The sequence below is a fragment of the Lynx rufus genome, unplaced genomic scaffold (genome assembly GCF_022079265.1).
Source record: "Lynx rufus isolate CCGP_SWC_20201006 ecotype Redwood Valley unplaced genomic scaffold, mLynRuf1.p SCAF_8, whole genome shotgun sequence".
Lineage (NCBI taxonomy): Eukaryota > Metazoa > Chordata > Mammalia > Carnivora > Felidae > Lynx > Lynx rufus.
This window is the reverse complement of record NW_025814896.1, coordinates 1212844-1233929: the sequence shown is the minus strand read 5'-3', so window position 1 is coordinate 1233929 and position 21086 is coordinate 1212844. Positions and strand designations below refer to the sequence as shown.

Sequence of the window (21086 nt, the reverse complement as noted above, 5' to 3'; positions counted from 1 at the left end):
CACCTTTTTCAATAGATTGCTATTTAAAATGCAACAATTTCTACTTGGACAGATGTTGCTTTCAATCACGTTTTTGAAAAAAAATGTATAAGGTGATATATAAAAACTGAGCAAAACTAAGAAATGTTTTGTTTCCTGGTTGAAATTTGCAATTCAAATTTCTTTAGGACAAAAGGAAAATGCATTTGTGGGCTTTTGTGCATCTGACACCCCAGGGAGCGAGCAGAAAGCAGGCCACCCGCCCCCCCAGCACTACACCTGTGACACCTGTGACAACAGCTTCTGGAAACAGAAATACAGGTGAGAGGTCAGCGAAGGTATGGCTCTAGGGTCCACTGAAATTCCCTTAAAAGTTACTAGACTCAAGTTATTGGAAAAGATAACTTTATAATTTGAAAAAGCAATATGCTTCTGTAGACGCTTTCCCATTTCAGTGATTTTAAATGGAAATATTCAGTTCTTAGTTTTTTTTTTTAAAAAGCAACAGAATTGTAAAGATGTGAAATTTTGTAAGAAACCACTATACACAAAATTACAGCAATCGTCGAAGTCCAGAACGTTCTATTCTGCATCGCAGTTCGTAGCTCTCTGCACACCCAGGCGCTCACCACGACCCGGGCGCCGGCCCCGCGGGAGCGTTGCGCGGCCGGCGCTAGGTCTGGGTGGCGGGGGTGGCGGCCCGAGGCGCCTCGGCTTTGGGGTCCCGGGCGCCCTCCTTGCTTTTGCTGCGGTCCTTGCGCTCCCGGCCGTGCTCGCGGGTGCGGTCCCGGCCGCGCTCCCTGCTGCGAGACCTCTCCCGCTCCCGCCGGCGCTCCCGGTCCCGGTTCCGGCTGCGCTCCCGGCTCCGGCCCCATTCGGCCGCCCGCTCCGGCTCCCGCCCTCGGTCCCTGTCGGCGCCGCGCTCCCGACTCCGGTCCCACTCGCGGCCCGGGTCCTTGTCGCGGTGACGGCCCCGCTCGTGGCCCCGGTCCCAGTCCCGCTCCCGGCTCCAGCGCCGCCCCCGCTCCCGCCGACGCTCGTCCAGGGCCCTGCCCGGCCGGCTCTCCGGCGGCGCGGCCTCGGGCTCCTCCAGCGGCTTCTCTTTGGGCCCGGCTTCGAACCGCTCCCTCTGCCGCCCTTCAAAGGCCTGGCTTCTGTACTCGTGGCCCTTGCCCTCGCGGAAGTCGGCCTCGGGGCCCTGCGCGGGCGCCTCGTCCCAGCGCTCCGGCCGGTGCGGCGGCGGGTGGCTGGGCAGCTCCAGCAGCGGCCTGGGGGCCGGCTTCAGCCCCGGGGCCGGCGGGCCCTGGAAGTGGAAGCGGGGCGGTGCGGGCTCGCTCTTCTCGGGGAAGGGCGCCGACCCTCTCGGCCCGCCGAACGGCAGGGGCGCTGGCGCCCGGGGGCCGGCGAATCTCGGGGGCGAGCTCACCCTCTGCTCCTCGAACTGCTGAGGCTGGATCCCCCTGGGCCCCGGCATGAAGTTTGGTGCCTGGGCTCTGGGTCCTTCGAACTGACCGGGATGCGGCCCCCTCGGGCCCACGAAGTGGCCGGGCGGGGGCCCTCTCTGACCTCCAAACTGAGAGGGAGGGGGACCTCCTCTGGGGCCCTTAAACTGTGACAGCAGAGGCCTCCTCTGGCCTCCGAACTGGAAAGGCGCCGTGCCTCTGCCCGCCATGAAGGGGGCTTGTTCTGGTCCCTCGAACTGAGAGGGGGGGCCGGCCATCTCGTCGTACGGGCCGTCCTGGAACTCCCTCTTCTCCCCGTGGGGGTCCTTCCGGTCTTCGAATTGGGGTGCTGCTCCCCTGGGCCCCCCAAGGTGGGAGGGGGAGGGGCCCCTGCTGTCCCCGTAGGGAGGGGGCCCGTGTGGCCCTGACAACAAGGAAGGAATGGGCCCCTTCTGAGCCCCGAACCTGGCTGGCGGAGGCCCCCGTGGCCCATCGCTATTGGAAACCATACTCTCCTCTGAGAAAGGAGGAACGGACCCCCTCGGTCCTGGGAAACTGGGGCCATGAAGCCCAGACGTTCCGAAAGCACGTGGTGCCGGCTCCCGCTGGCCCTGGGGCGCGGGCGGAGGGCCCCCCACCCTCTGTCCAGGTGCCGGGAGAGCGGCGGCCCCCTCGCCGGGTCTGCACTGCGGCTCCCTGTCTCCTTCAGGCTCGACGGTCGGGTGGTCGCTTTTCTCGGCAAACTGAGCGTTCCTCGGATCCTCGTACTGGGACGAGCCGAGCGCTTTGTCCTGAGAGGCACCAGAGAAAGGGTCCCTCCCGCCGGCAGAGGGGAAGCTCTGGGCGTCGCCGTGCAAAGGGAAGCCGGGCTGGAAGGCGGCTGCGCCGGGGGGCGTGGGCAGCAGCACCTTGCGGGCAGGTCTGGAGCCCGCCGAGGGGGCGCCGCCGTCCACGGGCGGCGGGACCGGGCTCGCGGGGGGGTGTTCGCGCTTGGGGCCGTCTGGCTTGGCCTGCGGGGCCGCCTCTGCACCCTCCTCCCGGGCCGCGGGCGGCCTGGAGCCGGCCTCACCCTCGCCGTGCTCTGCGGCCAGCCGCCGGGCCTGCCGGGGGTCCCGGTTCTGCCGCGGGTCGCAGCCGGGGCCGGGGCCCGCCCCCGCAGGGGCGCCGGGGAGCGCGGGCGGGCGGCACGCGACCTGCTGCTCCGGCGGGAACAGCTCGGCCTGGGGCAGGGACTTCGGGGGCGGCGACAGCAGCGCGTCGGCCACGGAGAAGTGCGCCATGGAGGCCCCCACGGCGGCCCTCTGCTGCCGGAGCGCGGCTTCCTGCTCCTCCACCTGCCTCCTCTGCTCCTCTATCTGCTTGTTGAGCTCTTCGATCATCTGCTGCTGCTCGACCAGGGAGGGGGCCGCTCCGGCGGCCGTGGGCTCGCCGGGCCTCTCGGCGGAGCCGCCCTTCCCGTCCGCACACATCCTGTTGGGCAGGTCGTCGATGGCCACCTTGGCCTCTTCCAGGATGGTCTCATCCTCCGGGTCATAGGCCACCTCCTCCCGCTCGGCCGTCTCTGGGGCCTTGTCCCCATCGGGGCGCCTCCCGCGCTCGAGCTGAGCGTCACAGGCTCTGTCGGGCCCGTACTCCTCTTCGGGGTCATACGGTCTGTCATCTTCCTCGTCCTCCAGAGCTCTGTCCCTTGAGAACTGACCAAACTGCTGGACGATCGGGTCCAGTAAAGGCGCCGCGGGCAGCCCGCCGTCGGCCGTGGCTTTGGGGTCTTGGTGGGAGGCCGGTGTGGACCCCACGGGCTCTCTGGCAGGGGGGTCAAAGGACTTCTTCTTCCCAAAGAGCGTCTGCAGGATGTGTTCCAGGGGTGAGGCTGTCTTCGAGGTGGAGGGGTTGGCGGAGGGAGAGGCCACGGTGACGGCCGCAGTGGCGGGTGAGGACGCCGTGGTAGTGCTCGTGGCTCCTGGTTTGAGCGACGACAGGATTTTCAACACGGACGACGACGCCGGGGCACTGGGTGGCTCGGGCAGAGGGGGCGGCGGGGGAGGAGTCCCTGGGGGTGTGGTGCTGCCGGCCACGTCCCCGGAGCAGACCTGGAGCTTGGGGGGTTTCCTCTCAGACTGCGGGGCTGCAGGCACTTTGGGATAGACAGAAGCCTCCGTTTCTTCTTGGGCCTGAAGTCGGGTCCGCTTCTCCTCTACCTTATCTAATTCTCCAGCACTTGAAGGGCGTTTTATTCTCTGACAGATCACCAACCCGAGGATGATGTTGGGGCGCGGTGACTCAAGACCTGAAAAACAAAACATTTGTGCAGAGTTCAGAATTTAACGTCGGCCTTTATTCTCCAGACGTAAACCCTGTCAAGGGCAGTGATGGGGCACGTTTCAATAGGAAGGAGGAAGAAACTCGCTGGCAAAACACAATCGAGTGTTTGAACGCTTATTGCAAACAAAAGACCCCGGGGCACACCGTTGCTTCCGCCGTCCAGCCCCCACGTCACAGCCACAGAACCCAGGGCCCAGTTCATGAGTCAAGTCATCCCAATGAGCAGAGCCTACGTTACAGATTTAAAGATCACACATAATTAAAACAATGGCATGACGGAGGAGGCCGGCGAGGCCAGCGTGCAAACGTCAGCACCTGCTGACCTATAAGAGACGAAGCGTGTGCGCACCAGAATTTTTTTTTTTTTTAAACAAAATCTTAGCTTTGTTCTTTTACTTGCCTCTCACTACACATCAGAAAGGTAACAGCCCTTCCTGGAACTCACGCACTGCGCTACGTAATTCAAGCTACACGTACGAATACCGAAGGTTCCATCAGGGAGCAGTTCCATGGCTTGTTTGCAACGATCCCCTCAGCACGTGCCATTAGGGAAGGTCCCCCAGCTGCTGGAGTCACAGTTACAGTTAATGGGAAAGACCAAGCTGACTGAAAGGGCTATGATAAACACCCTTGTAGGTTTAGAAGGGAATTCTGTTAACATCAACAAGGGCCAAGTCCTGCTCAGTCTCTGTGAACACGGGACAGGGTGCTTAAAGACAAGGGCGGGGTGTTCCGTGAAGAGCAGGCCGCGTAGGAAAGTTCCTGGGCACAGGATGGTTCTTAAAAATACCCATTTCTTAAATAAAAAAGGCTTACTCCGTCCTAAACTGTGCGTTTTATCAAGGGTGTTAATAGTTCGGTAACCACACTCACAATAAATCCAGAATACCAAAAGAGGGACGACAACAACAAAACCCCGCCACCCCAAGTCACAAAGCAGTAATTTTAGGGACAAATGACACACAAAGAACAAAAACTTATGTCACTAGCATATTTAAAATCAGATCGTATAAACTCAACTGATAACATCACCGTAGAATGTGGACGTTTATGCACGTGGTACGTATACATTCTCGACTTACTAAAAATCAGTAGTTTCCCTATTCCTTTTGGTTTTAAAGATGATCACAAGTCACTTGAAATAGTTCTCTGTGGGTGCCATTATACAATTCTCAAACGTCTGTTAACCTCCCTAAATTCCGACAGAGATGGGTTGATAGGTTGAGCACTCGAGGGTTGGTGGATGGCCCGTCCAGCCCCTGAGGAAGAGTATCAGGGGCGCCAGAGAGCTGGGGAACCCCAGCATCTGCGCAGACAGCATACTGAGACCCTCCTTCCCTCCCAGGTTGGGCCTCCTGCCTCATAGCTGATGTGCGAGAGCACAGATGTCCATTGAAGACATCCGCTCGTAACACACCAGGACCTCGCCATCACCTCAAGAGACATGGCTTCTAGAACGTCCTCTCCCTGTCCCCCCCCCCCCCACCCAGCCCCCCAACAAAAGCTGTGTATCCAGGAAAGGAAGAGCCAGGCAAAGGAGGGAACAGACCGGAAAATCAGGCAGCCCACACTGTGCCACACGGCAAACGTTTCTGCTCAGCAGACCTGAGGGTTAATCTATCAAGTTCATTTCCTAATTAACACGAGTTAAGGATAACTTACAAGGGCACTCCTCTCACCGTAGCAGTTTACTGGACATCTGACTGCTTACTCAGACCCAGCCTGGGGTTTGGTCGATTGCTAACATGGCTACCTGGCCCTTCTGGACCGCGGGTCGGCTGCCAGCGGCCCCGGAGCCTGCAGACCTGCTCTGCGAGCCTGGCTCTCCCTGAAGAACCTGACCCGAGAGCCACGGTGAAGGAATGCGCTCAGCCACGTGGGTGGGTGGGTGCGAGCCAGGGCCGGGGAGCCTTGGTGAGGGGGAAGTCCCCGGGACCTGTACTCCACGCAGGGAAAGCCCAACTGGGGCTTGTGGCTCGGGGTCAGGCCCCAGAGGTCAGTAAGCTGTGCATGGCAGGGAAGTCATGGTGTTAAATCCGGGGAGGCTTGGGTCTCAGTCCTGGCGAAGCGTGCCTTCACAAGGGAAACTTACAACGGGTGAAAATGCAGACTAGAGGGCGATCACTACACCCCTAACCTCGGCAGCCCTCTGCAGATTCCAGCCTCTGCTGTCCTATTCATCACGGGGGAAGACGGTTAAGTCACTCAGCATTTACATTTGTTTTGAGAACAGCAAGCTCGCCAGGCACTGGCATCTAATTAAGTAGCTTTCAACTCTCGACCGGACTGCATCTGCACCTATCTGTAAACAGTCTAACGAGGATCGGTGTTAAGTTTTGAATTTCACCGAGACTTCATGCCTACGTCTGTTCTGAAGCAGTCGGATCTCATCACCCGACGCGTGTGTTCGTGTCACGGCTGCATTAGTATCTGAAGTGTAACTGGCACAGTATCTGAAGTGTAAACGGCAGTAACTTGACGTTTGTGGAACAAACAGTAAAATCTGCTAATCTAGTGGCCTCAGAATCGACTTTTAAATCTTTACTGACGTGAGGGTGCGCCCCAGGTTCACCCAGGCTCCTGCTGCCACAAGGGGGGTGGCAGGCGAGGCGACAGGGGGCAAGATCAAACGGGTGCCCCCATCTGGGAGGCAGTAGGGGGCCGGCTCTCCTCCAGAACGCCCGTCGCCCAGCCAGGGCCCTCTGCAGGCCTGCCCGCTGCCGAGTGCTCCTCAGGAGAGGAGAGGGTGCGGTGGTGGTGACCACACTGGCTGCAGCCCAGGGCACAGGGCTGCTTCTCCGGTTTTGCCAAATTCCTCCCTTCGTCCATCATTAGAAGCAGAGATGCCTACTTACCCCACCGCCCTTTGGAGGGTTGTTGTTAGGTTTGTAACTCGCAAAGCAGATGGAAACAGGCAACTAGGTGGGTGGGCGGGTGGGGTGTGCCGTCCCACCTCCAGAGGGGTGTCGATCAGGCTCAGCAGGGGCGTCGGCACCCACGTCCTCTAAAGTGCCAGGGCAATGGGTCTCCGGGGTGTGTTGCACGGAAAACAAGCCTGGTTGGCTTTATGCGGGCATCCCTGAGTGCTCTTGGTGGGTCTCCAGCCTCAGCCTCTGTGGCTAGACTCACACCACCCGTACAGAAACAGTGGACCAACCCAGGGACAGGGGCATCTGCAAGGTCGTGTGCCAGCAGGTTTCTGACATGAGACCAAAACCAGGGCTTGTATCCAGGTGTGTCAGCAGCAGGGATGCCAGGGAAGGTGAAGGTGTGGGAAGCACACCCCTGTCCCCCCCCGCCCCCCCCCACCCGGACACATCATGGGACAAAACTTAGTTTTAATAAGCCATCTGAAAGCTGACTCCTTAACCCCGGAACTATGAAAGTAGTGCTTTTACTCCTAAATCTGGTACCCTACACTATTCATTTTTTTTAAATGAAGACTCTCTTATGGTCTGAATCCATCAAGACAGAATTTTCACTCCTGCTAAGCAGAAACTACGTGGGAGTTAACAGGCCATGGTTCTTAAGTAGGACTGGTCCAGAAAGAGACTTGGCAAGTACAGGGCAAGAGTATGTACCACCCCCAGCCCACTGCCGCCACCACCACACACACGCGCGTGCGCGCACACACACACGCACACACACACACACGCGCCTCCGTCTAAGTCTGACTCCCTGAGACCCGTACGAAGCCACGGGGCTTAGCACACGTTTCAGGTGAAAGGAGAGTGCTGTCCGTCTTCGTCCAGGCGCTCAGAGCAGCACGGCCCTGCACACCCTCAGCCGGGCTGCGCTCCCACGGCTGGGTGGCGTCGGCGCGTCCTCCGTCACGGCGGCCCTGCGACAAGAGCTACAAACGGTTCAAATTCAAACAAACAGTGACCAGTTTCTAGAAAATACTTTTATTGATTTCGAAGGAGAAAGAGCGATACATGGACTCAAGATCACGCTTGACTTTGAGGACAGTGTGAGCACAGCCACCGATTCACACCACACACACAGGAAAACCGAGGAATGCTTACCTGACAATCCTTCAACCCAGAGTTCCCAGCTAATTTAGAAAGCAGTGAAAATGAATACAGAAGCCGGCACCACGGCTTCACTCCAGGCAGACAGCCCTCGCCACTCAGCACCCGGGCAGGCGGTGTCCCTGCTGTCTACGGCGTGCGCCTCTTAGAAGCCCAAGGTCACCCAACAGGCGTCCCAGGCGCGAACCCGTGCCCTGGTTTCACTCGGGAGTGACGGGGCGCCCTGGCCTGGGTCCAGTCCTGTCGGGGTCACAGGGCACACACAAGACGAACGTCCAGCGTGCCCGGTCTTCCTTCCGTGTACAAGGCCTTGAGACGTGGAGAGCATCTGAGACCCACGTCCCCAGGGGAGAAGAGCCCTGTCAGCTCAGCTCGAGGCCACTCACATTAACGTCCCAAGTGGGAAACAGTCTGCTGGCTGAGGGAGACTCAGGCTTCCCAGGTGTCTTCTGAGATCACACTGTCAGGTGGTTAGAATGACACCGTGTGACAGAACATGACAACCTGGCATTTCTGGGGGACGAGTCACACAAACACGCACGGACGGAAACGTCCTCAGGAGCCGAGCGTGCTCTGGCTGTGCTCTGAAATGCCGCGTGGACACTCGGTGTGTGGGCTGAGGACGGACCGCGTGTGGACACGCTCTCCGTGGGTCCGGTCAGGAGCGTGGAGCTGCGAAAACACGCAGCACTGGCCAAGGGACAGGCTCACATAGAGTCCCTGGGTCAGGACGTGGTTTAAGCACCCTCTGGTGCGAACAGCCAGAGTCTGGGGAGAATCCCACGTCACCGAAACCTACTGGGCTCCCGAGTGCGGGAGGCGAGGGCACCTGTGATTTTCTACGGGAATAAAAGGACTTTCCACAAAGGGAGCTCCGGGAAGAGCGCTGGTCGCTCCTGTGGCACCCTCCCTACCTCCACCCTAAGCTCCTCTTCACACCCTCCCCCTGCTCACACAGCAGGCCCCTCACCCAGACTGGTGGCTCCCCCGAGCCGCGGCCCTGCGTCCCGCCGAGGCCTGCGCTTTGTGCCCTGCTCCCTAGCGGGAGCATTTACTGGGTGTGTGACCTCAGGCCAGGGACAGCCGTGGGCAGGGCCGCGGCGGGAGTCAAGGGCGCCCCCGCCAGGCTGGGGGCAGTGCTGGCCGGACGGCAGGCTGTTCTGCTGAGGGACATCACTGCTGCCCTCCGACCAGCCTGTGCCACGGAGGACACTTCTGTGACCCAGGAGAAACGTTCCCGCGCCCAGCCCCGCAGATGCGTGCACACGGGACACACACACCAGGACCCACACCCAGGCTTCCGAGCACGCGCGCACACACACGCACACACCCACCACGAGGCCGGGACACACGAGCATCCGCACCCAGAGAGCGCCAAGTCATGTTACGAACACACGAGGCAGGTCAGGTAGATGACCCGGCCTGGGGCCAAGGCTGTTTCGCTGGGGAAGCGGATCACATACGCACAGATATCAATGGTAGGCAATGGCATCAGGAGAATAAAAAACATATGCTGAATGAGGTTAGGGTGAGAAGCCCTTAAAACACAGCTCTTTCAGGGGGCTCTTCGGGTGGTGCTGTAGTTTTGGGAGGGCGGGTGGCCGATCCCCAAGTGTGTCGGGGTGCTCAGCGGGTCGGGCGAGAGGCCCCACCCCGCCCGCCCCGCCCCGGAATGTCCCGTGGGGCCCCGGCCTCTCCACCAGCTGGGTTGCACCCACTGCGACTCCAATGGAGGGTCTCCTCTCCCATCCGCTGCAAGGAACCCGTGCCCGCCTAGCCACGGAGCCCAGCTCCCCACACCCCTGCCCAGGCGGAGCCCCCACACAGGCCCCGTCCTGCTCATCCCACAGCAGAGTCTCAGGGAGGCTCATGCTCTGCGGACCCTGCAGCGGGGACAGCTTACTCTTGTTCAGAGGGAGGCTGGGCATCCTCCCCCGCTCCCCCCCCCCCCGCCCCCGCCCGCCCAGCTCTGCGGACACCTGTGTCTGTGTCAGCCAGGATCCCTACGCTTCCGCCACATTCTCCACACGAGCTCCTACACTGGCGACTGACCGGAGGTTCTCCACGGGGCCCGAGAGACCAGTTTCTTCGTCTTCGCCTCCAGGAGCACAGGACGGCGATCCAGGGAGCAGGCCAGCACACTTCACACAGCCGCTCGCCGAGAACCTCCACCAAGGTTCTTGCCGCCACCCGTCGTCGGGTGGCGTCTCTTCCCCCCACGGAGTGTGGAAGGGGACACCCTAAAGTACTTGGTTTTCATGTATTTGGCAGTGAGGTGACTCAATGCAGCGTGCCAGCAGACACGTGGCCCGGCGGTCACAGACACCCACCGCTACCGTCTGGGGCCTGCTTCTGACACGTAGGGACCTGGGCCGTGCGTGTGGCGTGGGAGGCACACTCTGGCCGAAGCAGCCCCGCGGGGCCCCGCTACGGTTTAGGTGGGGAGGGTCCGGCGCGTGGCTGTGGCGGGAGCGCCTGCCAGGACCGGTGACGGGGCCAAGGGTACGGAGGTGCCAGGTCCGGGCGGCGCCAGCAATGGCCCGGCGCTCGGCCGCTGCCCCCGGAACAAAGCACCTCAAAAAGAGCCCACCGTGCGTCAGATACGGTGCCCTGCGGGCGTTCTCAATCCTTTGGGGACTTCATGGCCAAGGAGACACTTCAATGTGGGCGCCTTCTGCCAAGTGTGCGGCTAGTCACGCGCCCCTCCCGGCCCGGGTGCCCCTTGGAATCGCCCTCAACCCCTTGACAAGTCTGAATCGTTGGGTGTTTCGCTTAAGACTAATTTGCAAGTAATCCTCCAAAAGCAGAACTTTGTAAGGAACGGACAGACAGAGCTGCTCTCCTGCGTCTCCTGGGAGACAGGAGAGGAACCCGCCTGGCGCGCGCGCAGCTCTGAGCTGTCGGTAAAGCGCAAGCACCCGCGAGCCCGCGTCAACGGTTACCTTCCTCTGCGGCTCTTCTGCGCTTCCATGGGCCCGAGGCCATGACAGGGGTTTTCCCCTCTGCGAGCCACTTGCTAAGACAGTTCGTGCCAGCGGTGAGGGTATTTCTGGTGCACCCCGCCATCCCCGGGACCCCAGAGGCCGAGTCCTATAGCTCAGCACGGCTTCACCTGCATTCAGCGCTCTTGCTGCTACAAAGCCCGTGAGCAGCTCGGGAGGACGTGGCGTTGGCGGGAAAGGGACGTGTGGGATCAGGCGTCACCACTCAGAAAACTGGCGCTTACCTGGTCCCTCAAAGGGCAAGAGTTTGGATGGAATAGGGTCCTTGGCGCTCAGCGGGATCAGGTAGAGGTCCTTGACGTGCCTGCTGTTATTAGCTACGACACCGAAGCGGCCGCGGCTGCTAAAATAGGAGTAGAGAGAGATATAGGCCACCTCCTCCTCCTCGGTCGCGGGGTGGAAGCGGATGAGACACAGCTCCTGCGGCACAAACAGGACGAGAGCACGTTGGCCTGAGGTTACCGGAGAAGGCGTCCGCGCTCAGCCTGCACCTGAACCTCACCAGCGGTCTCACAGGAGAGGGACAAGAGCTCCCCGGACTTGGTTCCCACGGCCCTGCCGGCCCGCACGTTGGGACAAGTGCTAGGGACGACACGGTGTCCAGGATCAGGCTGCTGGACTCCAACCCTGGTCTCGGCAGGAATCTCAAGATCACGCCTATTCGTAGCCCCACGTCCTCGAAACAGCCCCTCTCGTGGTGTTCTCGCACCGACACATCATCTGCTGTGAGGACAGTGGTCCCGATCACCCGGCCGTGTGATCTACACGAGAGCCAGGAAGGCTCAAGGAGCCCAGAAGGTCTGAGCCCCGTGTGGAGCCTGAGGAGGAAGGCAGCCCTTTCCCCTGCACGCAGCCCAGCAGCAGCCGCGTCTCAGGGGCTCACGGCACCCAGGCCCCCCCCCCGAGTCCAGGCCTCGAGCCCCAGCAGGGTCACCATAAAGCACCCGCTGGCTTCCTCGGTCACAGAAACAATGAGGAGACACGGCGCCTGTATTTCTAACACCGCCCAGCACCCGTCATTAAAATTACTTGTAATAAGACTGCCATCACCGTATCACCCAAACACACTCTGTTATCCAGCTACAAACATAATTTTAAACATTTACCTGGCGACGCTTAATAACTTACAGGCTGACATTTCAAGTACTGACCCATCGAGATAAAAAGCGAAAGAGGAAGTTGCATTTGAACACACACCTTCCGCCACAGGTGCAGAGATTAGACTAAAGCAGGTACCTTAGACACAGAAGATTTGAGCTTGCCGACATAATCCCAGACCGTCCTGGGCGCGATCCTTCCGCCAATGTGAATCGTGTCTGGCAGGTCCTAGACAAAACATACTTGGAGTAAATGACCGGTAAACCCACGGCACCCGGAGACACTGACGCAGTAATTTCGAGGCATCCAACTACCTGAGACTCGGGAACAACCATTCCAAAGGAAACGGTCATAACAGTATTAGATGGTGCTTGGTTATCATCCAGGATTATGAGTCACCAAACATAAACGTGCTATGATGGCCTCCAGCCAAACAGGATTACGTTTTGCAAAACTCTTAGGTCATCTTTCGGGAACGTATGCGTACGGCAACGAGATACGATCCAGAACAACTTACTAGGCTGCTTGCGGAGGTCGCACACCCTAGCGCTGTTCGCACTAAGTCTGTAAAAGCAGAGCTGTTGTGCGTGTTACTGCACACCAACACTCACACGTGCCCGACCTCGCCTTCAGCTGGGAGCGCACGCCCTGGGTAAACGCCCTCACTGCACCAAGGGGGGAAGACGATGGCGGCTTCGTCGTCGATGTCGGGATGCCCGACTGCTCATCTCAGTGCCTGCCACCGTCCAAACTGCTTAACCTGCTGACTCGTGACAGCGGGCTCTCCCGTGCCTCCCGTGCTTATGCGTCCGGACACGCTGCTGGAAGGCCGCCACCCTGGAGTCTATGTGGGGTCAGGGCGTCTACAGAAGACGCGTGCACGTACGCCTGTGCGCACACGCTCGCTCTCTCGCTCTCCCTCTCCCGGTTCTAACCTCACTGAGATAGTCACAGCACCCTGAGACGGGATACGCCTTAGTGACAAATTTTGCTACACTCTGCATGTTAATGAATCCTTTCCAAATGGTGCTGAGTCGAGACAAAAAGAGGGTCGTATCTCCTTCCGGAGGGGACCTTGACTCGGAGAGGCTGTAAAACAAAATCAGAGAAGAGAGATAAATCTTTCTTTCTGCACAAAACTTTTCCAAGTATGGACATCTTCGGCAATTATTAACAGCAAGAGCAAACTCCGCACGTTTTGGTAGTTTTTTTCAAATCAAGTACTTTTAACTGTGACGCGTTCTGGTCAAGAAAAAATAATGAAGAGGTGACAAACCCGAATGACCACAAGATCACGTTTCGGGTTTTAAGAGCCGCAGGTTTAGAAGAGCGAGCAGGCAGCCCGTGCAAAGCACCCAAGCACCTAGGCGCAGCGGACTGAGCCGAGTGCTGGGATCCCTCCCCTCTGCTCCTTCTGTTAACCCACAGGGAACGCAACTCATGGCTTGTCCGGACTCCGCGTGTAGAGCGCACCTGACGCGCGGTGACGGTGGCACCGGCAGGAGGTATCTGGGCTCGGGGGACGAGGACGGCTTCGCCAGTATGGACTTGGGCACCGTCACCGAGGTCACGGCAGGCTTCGGGACCTCCTGTCGGGATTCCGCCGGGTGGGCGCCGTCAGGGCGGGCTGCTGCAGGGGTCGTGACTGTGCACGACCCGCCTGGCGCGGTCCTGGGGTCTCGGCCAGACACCGTGACCGTGGTGAGCACTGGGCCCCCGCAGGTGGCCGGGCAGGAGGGGCCTTCGAGGGCAGAAGGCTCCGGGTGGCCGTCTCCCGGCGGCGCAGGGAAATACTTTCTCTCCAAGTGTGCGTGCGAAGCAGCACTGTCCAGGTCTGGCTCGGAGGCACTTTCGGGCAGAGCTTCCGGAACCGCGTCATCCGCCGAGCTAAGAACTGGCTCAGAAGGAGCGGTGTCGTACTTGGGTCTCGACTCTTCCTTCTTAGAAGTGGACAGCTTCTGCTTTTTTGGAGCCGGTTCATCTTCCGATGACGGAACCTGACCTGAAGAACATGGGGAAGGCCTTCGTGAGGAATCCCACACGCCGGAGGGCACAGCTTGCCCGCGAGTAGATGATTTCTTACGAAAAAGAAAAAGCCGTGAAGGTAGAGGCAGACACCACAACTTCAGAAAACCGCCCCAGTCTTCTGACTTGTTTCACGTGGGTCGGGTACGACTGCCATAGGAGGACAGCGACCTCAAACAACAGCCGGTGAAGTCTCAGCTCCGAGGTTTCACGCCCCAAGCCACGCTCACCTGTACAAATCTTACAGTTGAGGTCGAACAGATGCGCCCGGTGCTGACTCGTGGTGTCTTTCAACATACTGCTGAGGGTGTCAAGGAGGGGCGCGGCGCTCTGCTCGGGGACGGCCCGCACCGACTCCTGCTGCTCCTGCGGGGCGACGAGCGGACGCCTGAGCCCTTCCTGCCCGTCCCGCGGCCCCGTGCCGGGCGACTCGGACACCGAAGCCCCTGGGAACGGAGGGGCTTTTACCCGACCCTCGCAAACCCCGGGAGCCCCAAACGCTTACGTCTGAATCGGACACGGGTGGCGAGTCCTCCATGTTGGGCACAGCGTCCCGCTTAACGGTGGTCTGTTTACTGTCACCGTGCTTATTTCTGGACGCCATCGCCTGACACGAAAGGGACACAGAGCCTGAAGCCCCGCTCTGGAGGGCTCGCTCGTGCCTCGCCCAGCAGCCGCCCCCGGGGACCCAGGCCACCGGCGCCGAGCCCCCTCACCGGCTGGCACTCACAGGCTTTGTCGGCCGCTCCCTCCACGTGGACAGCTCTTTGGACACGAGTTCTTCTGGCTTCATCCTCACGAGTTTTGCCAAAGAGATCTCCTCACGCAGAACACGATGGAAGAGGCCCTGTAAACAAACACCCTTCGTTCACTCGTTTAAAAACACTTTGGCGTCCGCTTCTGAGACACCAGGGAGAATACGAGAAAAACCCAGCAGCGCGAGAACTTTCGCCAGAGGCCCGGCGGCAACAGGACGAAGGACTGAGCGCAGCAGGGGACCTGACCTCACCCGGCTCCCCAGCGGCCCACAAGGGTAAATGCCACGCTGTCCCCGACGGGCAGTGCCAGGTAGTGGCCCCTGGGGCCATGCCGCACTGACTCTGCTAAAAAGACCCCACCGAAAACAAAACCAACTCGAGAAGGTACGGGGTGGCTCGGTCGGTCGAGTGTCTGTCCGACTCTTGATGTCGGTTCAGGTCGTGATCTCATGGTTCATGAGATCGAGCCCCGCGACGGGCTCCGCGCTCACGGCACCAAGCCCCCTACTGGGCATTCTCTCTCTCCCCGCCCCCCTGTCCCCTGTCCACTCATGCTCTCTCTCAAAGTAAATACATAAACTTTAAAAAGAAAGCTAAAAAAAAAAAAAAAAAAAAAAAGGTACCAGATTAGGAGTAAAGGTGGGAATCACCACCCCCCCTACAGTGTTACTACATGTGATGGGAGGTGAGAGTATGGGAGTCTGTTCCTGAACATCTGGAGAGAAGGCCAGAAGACGGTGAGCCTCAGAGGGCAGGAGCTGGGGGAAACCACACCAGGCGAGTGGCCAATGCTTTCTGAGTGACTCCCGTTTCAACCTCACTGCGAGACACTGCCCCCCACGGCTGCCATCAGGACTCTGCCCCACTCCCTGAGTGAGAACAGCACCTGTCCAAGGGGGGAGCGCTGCAGGGCGTGCTTAGGACCCATTACTGCTCAAGGACACCCAGATCAGCAGGCTGACTCAACTGATGGAACAGTAACAAGGCAGAGAAAGTTGTCTGAAGCTCAAAGATGGAGACACCCGTATCTCTAAGATAAAGAATCTCAATATTACTCCGGAGCCAATGGAACAATAGAAACCATACAGCCACGTGTAGAGAACAATCTGGTGAAACGAGGACGGACTTCAGAGAACCAGCAAGAACCCCTGACTCCGACCCCAGGTTAGGCAGGGGAGGGAAGGACAAACGGGAATTCTCTATACCAACAAGGCGTGTCCTTCCGACTTCGACGGAAAGGACAGCTCTTCAGTGTGCTGTGTCTAGCTTTTCACTATGAAGTGTGGCTAAAAGAACCTGGAAAGCCAGAACGTTCCCACTCGGGTCATCTGCACACACCTGATTTTTGGGATCCTTGAGGTTGAACATGATACTGCGGTATTTACTCTTGTAGCGATTGTCTGTAACTTGGAACAAGTTAAACAGCTCTTTCTCAATATGGAGGGCAATTTTTCCTACTTCGTTTTCCGTCATGATTAGGTCATCACTGTCGTTGACTCTAGGAACAGGAAGAGAAGAGCTGCGTAAATCCCACCTGTGCCTGGTCTCGAAGGGTGGAAATGTGAAAACGACCAGGCCGAACCCACTTCGACAGCAAGAAATCAAGCAGGACAGCCCACCTTTTCCACAAAATCTCCTTCAAGGAGCGTCTTATGTTCTGCCGTATCTGTGAATTTGGCTGTGACAGGGCAGGGCTCGAGGTCCCCAGGCGTCCTGGGGCCGGAGGAGCCAAGGGGCCGGAGGTGGCCACCGGCTTCCTGAGGGCCCCCGCCAACGCGGCAGAGCCCGGTGACTTTTTGGAAGCGGACGTGGCAGTCCCAGGCACCAGCCTGGCCTGCTTGGTGGTGGGGGCGCCACCCGGCGGGGCAGCCGAGAGCCACGGCCTCTTGGGTATGGTGCCCTTGAAGCCCGACGGCGACTTCTTGCTGGCCACTTTGGCTGCTGCTGCGTTTGCGAAGGGAGGGGACTTCTTCGACAGGAGGTTTCTGGGTGAAGGTTGTTTGCCGCCTGCTGAGGAGCCCGGAGGGGCCATCTTCTTCGGCCCAACAGCCACCACTGCGGTCTTCTCCTCCACACGCCTGTCCTCCTTCATGGCTGCAAGTGAGACATGAACACGCTCAGTGAGGCAGGGAGGTGGCGGCTGTGCGGTCACCCGACTCAAAAAGCACGCTCGCCCCGGAACCAGCAAAGTTTACCGCGCGTTACTCCGGGACGGCAACTTAAAATCAGGAAGTTCACGAGTGTTAGTTAGGGGTTGCCAGCAATATTTGTAAGTGGCCACGCCGTATTTCAGAAAATAATGTTTTGCTAGCTTATTATGTTAAACCTTTCACTTCAAGCAACAAACCTGAGTTTCCAAAGTCTTAATTTAAATCACTAACTTGAAAATTGAATGACAAATTTTGCAGGATCAGAAAAAGATTCAGAAGAACGCTTTCACAGACAAGTGTAATGTTTTTGTGAACCTGAGTGTAGAAATCAGACAGACGCGTTCTCTGTAAACGCATGTTCGCCGGCCCTTGGGCTACGGTAGGGCGAGCTGCACTGCTGGGGGCCGCACCGCACACGGATGTCCCCACCCCCCCCCCCCCAATCTGGACAGCAGTCAAGGGCAAAGGAGGGCATCAGTGCAAGAGGGAAAGCTGAGGGGACCCACGGCACAGGGAAGGTCAGCCGCTCCACGTGCAAAGAGTGAGAGGCGGTGTGACAGATGTCCCCACGGTCTTCTGCTTGTACCCCATTATGGGGCAGGACACTAAATTAGCGCTTTTGATCCAAACAAGGGCTGTGGTCGAAAGCTAAAATAACGTGGAAAGTTCTTCACTTGCACAAAAATCTTTACGTGATGCTGGCACATGTCGGTGGGGGAGAGAAAGGACGGAAAGGACCGATGGTCTCGATTGTGATCAGACCGTCAGGGTGAAGGTGTGAGGGAAGCAAGGGAGGCGGTTCTGGGCCAGTGTCGCAGCCCCTCCAGGTACACAGCTGCTCGGGGAGCAGCGCAAGCAGGAAGGTCATGGACGGCCCCTGGTGGGTGCAGTGTAGAGTGACAGACAGGGGTCTGGAGGAGCCAAATGGCCAGGATACCGCGTGGGGATGCTGTCGAGGGTGGCGGCTAAGTCACTCAAGGGACCACCGGAGAAACTGCCTCTCAGACACTAAAATGGGGGGGTGGGGGTGGGCTTCGACACATGCTCCAGCGATCTTCGGTCACCCGTCCGCCACCGCTGCTTCTCTTAACTGTTCTAAGGCACGAGGGAGAAAGTCTCCGGTGAGGGAAGAGGGGACCCAACCTGCAGACGAGGCCCTCGGGCAGCCGCAGGTCCCGGCCATGTGGGCAGAGGGCCAGTGCGCTGCTCTCACGGGCCTCCTCCCTGCAGCAGCCGACAGGGCCGGCGCAGCAGTGGGAACTGGAGGGCCTGGGACCTCTTCTCCGCTTTACAAACAAAACTTCCGGATCCTACCGAGTCTGTATCCAAGTGCGGCACGGATCCAAATCTCAGGCCAGCCAGCCTCCCGAGTACTTGGCCACCGGGTTTGTCAACTCGGACTCCGCAGCCGGTATTTTCACCTCACAGAGCCTCCCGCCCACCCCGCCCAAGGTGGCCTGTGCGCCACCCCCACCCCACCTGTCATCACCTGTGCCCACCGTCACCAACGGCCACCCCCGTAAATGTCTCATGCCCTCGGGATCTGGACTTTTCAAGAAAGCACGCGGAAACGATGACTTCTTGCAAAGTAAGAAGCGGGCACATAATGGGGACGAGAGAACATTTCTCCAGTCCCATCACATCATGTTCACAGACCTCAGGGGTCCCGGACCTCAACACTCAGACAGATTTTCAGCAACTCAGATTTGGCCACAAGGTCCACCTTGCTGGTGGTGGTGGTGGTGGGGGCTGCTAGTTTGGGGTGAAATCAGCTGGACGGCCCCTTTTCTTGCAGGAAGCAGGGGGCAAGAGAAGAGCGGCCCAGCAAGGACAGGGACAGAAGCAAGGCCCCCAGCACACGGACCTTGAGCAGAGGCAGGCAGCTGGCCGCCAGCAGCCGTCATGACAGCTGAGGCCCAGAACTGGTTCTGTCACTGCCTTTCATGAAGACAAACTCTGCCAAGACCACTTTAGGAGCACACTTAGAAAGCTGGCCTAGGGCACTTCCAGACACCCTGGGAAGGCTGGTCGCGTACAGGACACCTGTGTGATGGCACCAGAAGCAAATCTCGTCACTTGACATTTGAGTGGCTGAGTTTCACTTAAGGTGAAAAACTGGAACTCTCAAAACGCGTACTTCAGGGGCGCCTGGGTGGCTCGGTGGTTAAGGGTCCGACTTCGGCTCAGGTCATGATCTCACGGTTCATGAGTTCAGGCCCCACGTCGGGCTGTGTGCTCCAGGCTGAGAGCCCGGAGCCTGCTTCGGATTCTGTGTCTCCCTCTCTCTCTGCTCCTCCCCCGTTCTCACTCTCTCTCAAATATAAACATAAAAAAAATTTTTTTTTAAATAAAAAAATAAAACGCTTACTCCAAAGTGTCCCAGTCAGAACCTAAAATCAATACTTCCACTTGTCTGACCTGTTTTCTCATTCAGCAAAACGCCAAGTCAACATCATTTTTAGGGCATTCCCAATACGTAGGATTAAAGTGACCTATTACCCAAGAACGCTTCGGTGGTAAATGAACACAATCTATTTAAAAAGCAGAGGGTGGCTTTCCTTGTTCACCATGCTGCTATTTTATAGAACCGGTTGCTACCTCTTTAAGATCAGCTCCTGTCATCCCTCATGTGGGCTTGAGGGAGTATATAAAGAGGTATGACAATTAGATAAAAAAGCAGATTATTAGTACGACGTTCTGAAACTGCCGGGGACGCCACCAGTGCATCGGACACGCCCATCTTCCACTCTGACAGGCTGAAAACGTCCACCATGCTTCTATCCGGCAAGCGCGGCAGACCCCGCTGCGTCTGGTCCCCCTGCCAGCTGGGCCCGCGTTGGCTGCTGCCGGAGTGACTGGCCCTGCACGGCACCGGAATGCTGTCGCAGTGAGAGAATCTCTATTTTTGAGCAGAGCTAAAATCAAGTTTGCAGACTCTTTATCCAGATTCACTAAACGTAGGATGCCGTGTATAAGTTTCCAGAAGAGCAAGGAATAACTGTACACAGCCAACCAAAAAAACGTTATTCTAGACAGCCACCCAAGGGCAGCTTCAGGGGACCGTCGATTGGCCCCAAGCACTGAAGGCCGCTCCGGTCCGCCAAGGCGAGGTGCCTGCACTCCCCGCCGGAGGCTGCCCGGCCTACTGGAGGGAGACCGCCCGGCGGGAGCATGCCGAGCCTGTGCCACTCTGGCAGCGAAGGCTCCCTCAATGCCCACACCCTGGGGCCCGCTCGCGGGGAACGCCGGGCCAGGCAGGACTTAAGGGGCTCGCCGGGACTCTAGCAGCCAGAGGAAGGGCCGCTCCCGAGGGGTCAGGCCATCGGCCCAGATGGAGCGGTTTCTGCCGGATCGGGCCGCTTGTTGGTGACAGAGATGAGCGCTTTCGGGCAAAGCCTCGCAAGAGGGCACGGCAGGCCAGGCCAGCGTGCACGCCCGGATCGGAGCCTGTCACAGTGCCAGGCGGTAGTGGTGCCGCGGCACCGCTGGCCACTGGGTGGCACTGGCGGGCCTCAGCGGAGTCGGGAGCCCCGGGCTGCAGCAGAGGAAGTGGCAGCCGCTCAGGTGAAGCTCCCGCCCCGCACGGCCCGGCGGCCCCAGACACGTCTAGGGACTGCCCTTCACGGGAACGGGTGACAAACCCTCAGTGCGGCTGCAGATTGCTCTAAAGCTTTTGTGCCTCTGGTCCTGCCCGAACTAGTACCAGTTTACCCTAAAAACTCCCCAAGATGAAACTCAGGCACACCCGCCTCGGGTGGCCGGCTATAAAAGCCAAAGAAAGAAAACAGCGCTTCAGGGCGTCAGGCGCCGGCGGGCTCCACGGGCTCCACGGGGCAGGTAGGTCCCCCAAGGCCCCAAGTGAGAGACCACGTGCCCCTCGCAGACCCGCCCACTGGCTCAGGATCCCGGCCCCTGCTCCCACCCCGCCGGCCCCAACTGTGCCCCTCAGCTGAGAGCCAGGCCACCCTGCCCCGTGGGCTCCACCACAGGAAGGGAAGGCACAGGGCCGGGCGGGCCGGGCGGGCCGGGCGGCCCCGTGTTTCCCACCTCTGACGGCCAGGACTTATCCTGGTGTGAAAAGTGAAGGGGACCAGAGCAAGACAAAACCAGTTTGCTCTTGTGCCTTTGCTTAAACGCTTGAAAGTGCATTTTTCTTCGAGAAGCACAATAAAGTACCAACTTGCTTTTCTATCAGAAAGCACGTATCACCTCCCGATGAACACTCAAGCAAGCGTAAGCTGCACCCCGGTGCTGCTCGGACTAGACACCATCTTCAGGA

At 58.9% G+C, this 21086-nt stretch overlaps 1 protein-coding gene across 5 annotated transcripts in view; it reads right to left on the bottom strand.

Moving 5' to 3' along the window:
- Positions 1-367: 367 nt before the first annotated feature.
- DIDO1 (death inducer-obliterator 1) overlaps positions 368-21086 on the bottom strand; it is a 49393-nt gene continuing 28674 nt past the window's right edge. For 4 of the 5 annotated variants that reach the window (XM_047069019.1, XM_047069020.1, XM_047069021.1 and 1 more), the window contains 10 exons: positions 16277-16751; positions 15996-16155; positions 14630-14746; positions 14405-14506; positions 14130-14265; positions 13348-13876; positions 12810-12963; positions 12013-12102; positions 11001-11196; positions 368-3708 (listed from right to left, as the gene is read on the bottom strand). In XM_047069019.1, the coding sequence (XP_046924975.1) occupies positions 653-3708; positions 11001-11196; positions 12013-12102; positions 12810-12963; positions 13348-13876; positions 14130-14265; positions 14405-14506; positions 14630-14746; positions 15996-16155; positions 16277-16751 (5015 nt within the window). In that variant the 3' untranslated portion in view covers positions 368-652. Of the gene's footprint in view, positions 3709-9729; positions 11197-12012; positions 12103-12809; positions 12964-13347; positions 13877-14129; positions 14266-14404; positions 14507-14629; positions 14747-15995; positions 16156-16276; positions 16752-21086 lie in introns of those variants that run through there. The other variant, XM_047069022.1, reaches the window with a different exon arrangement.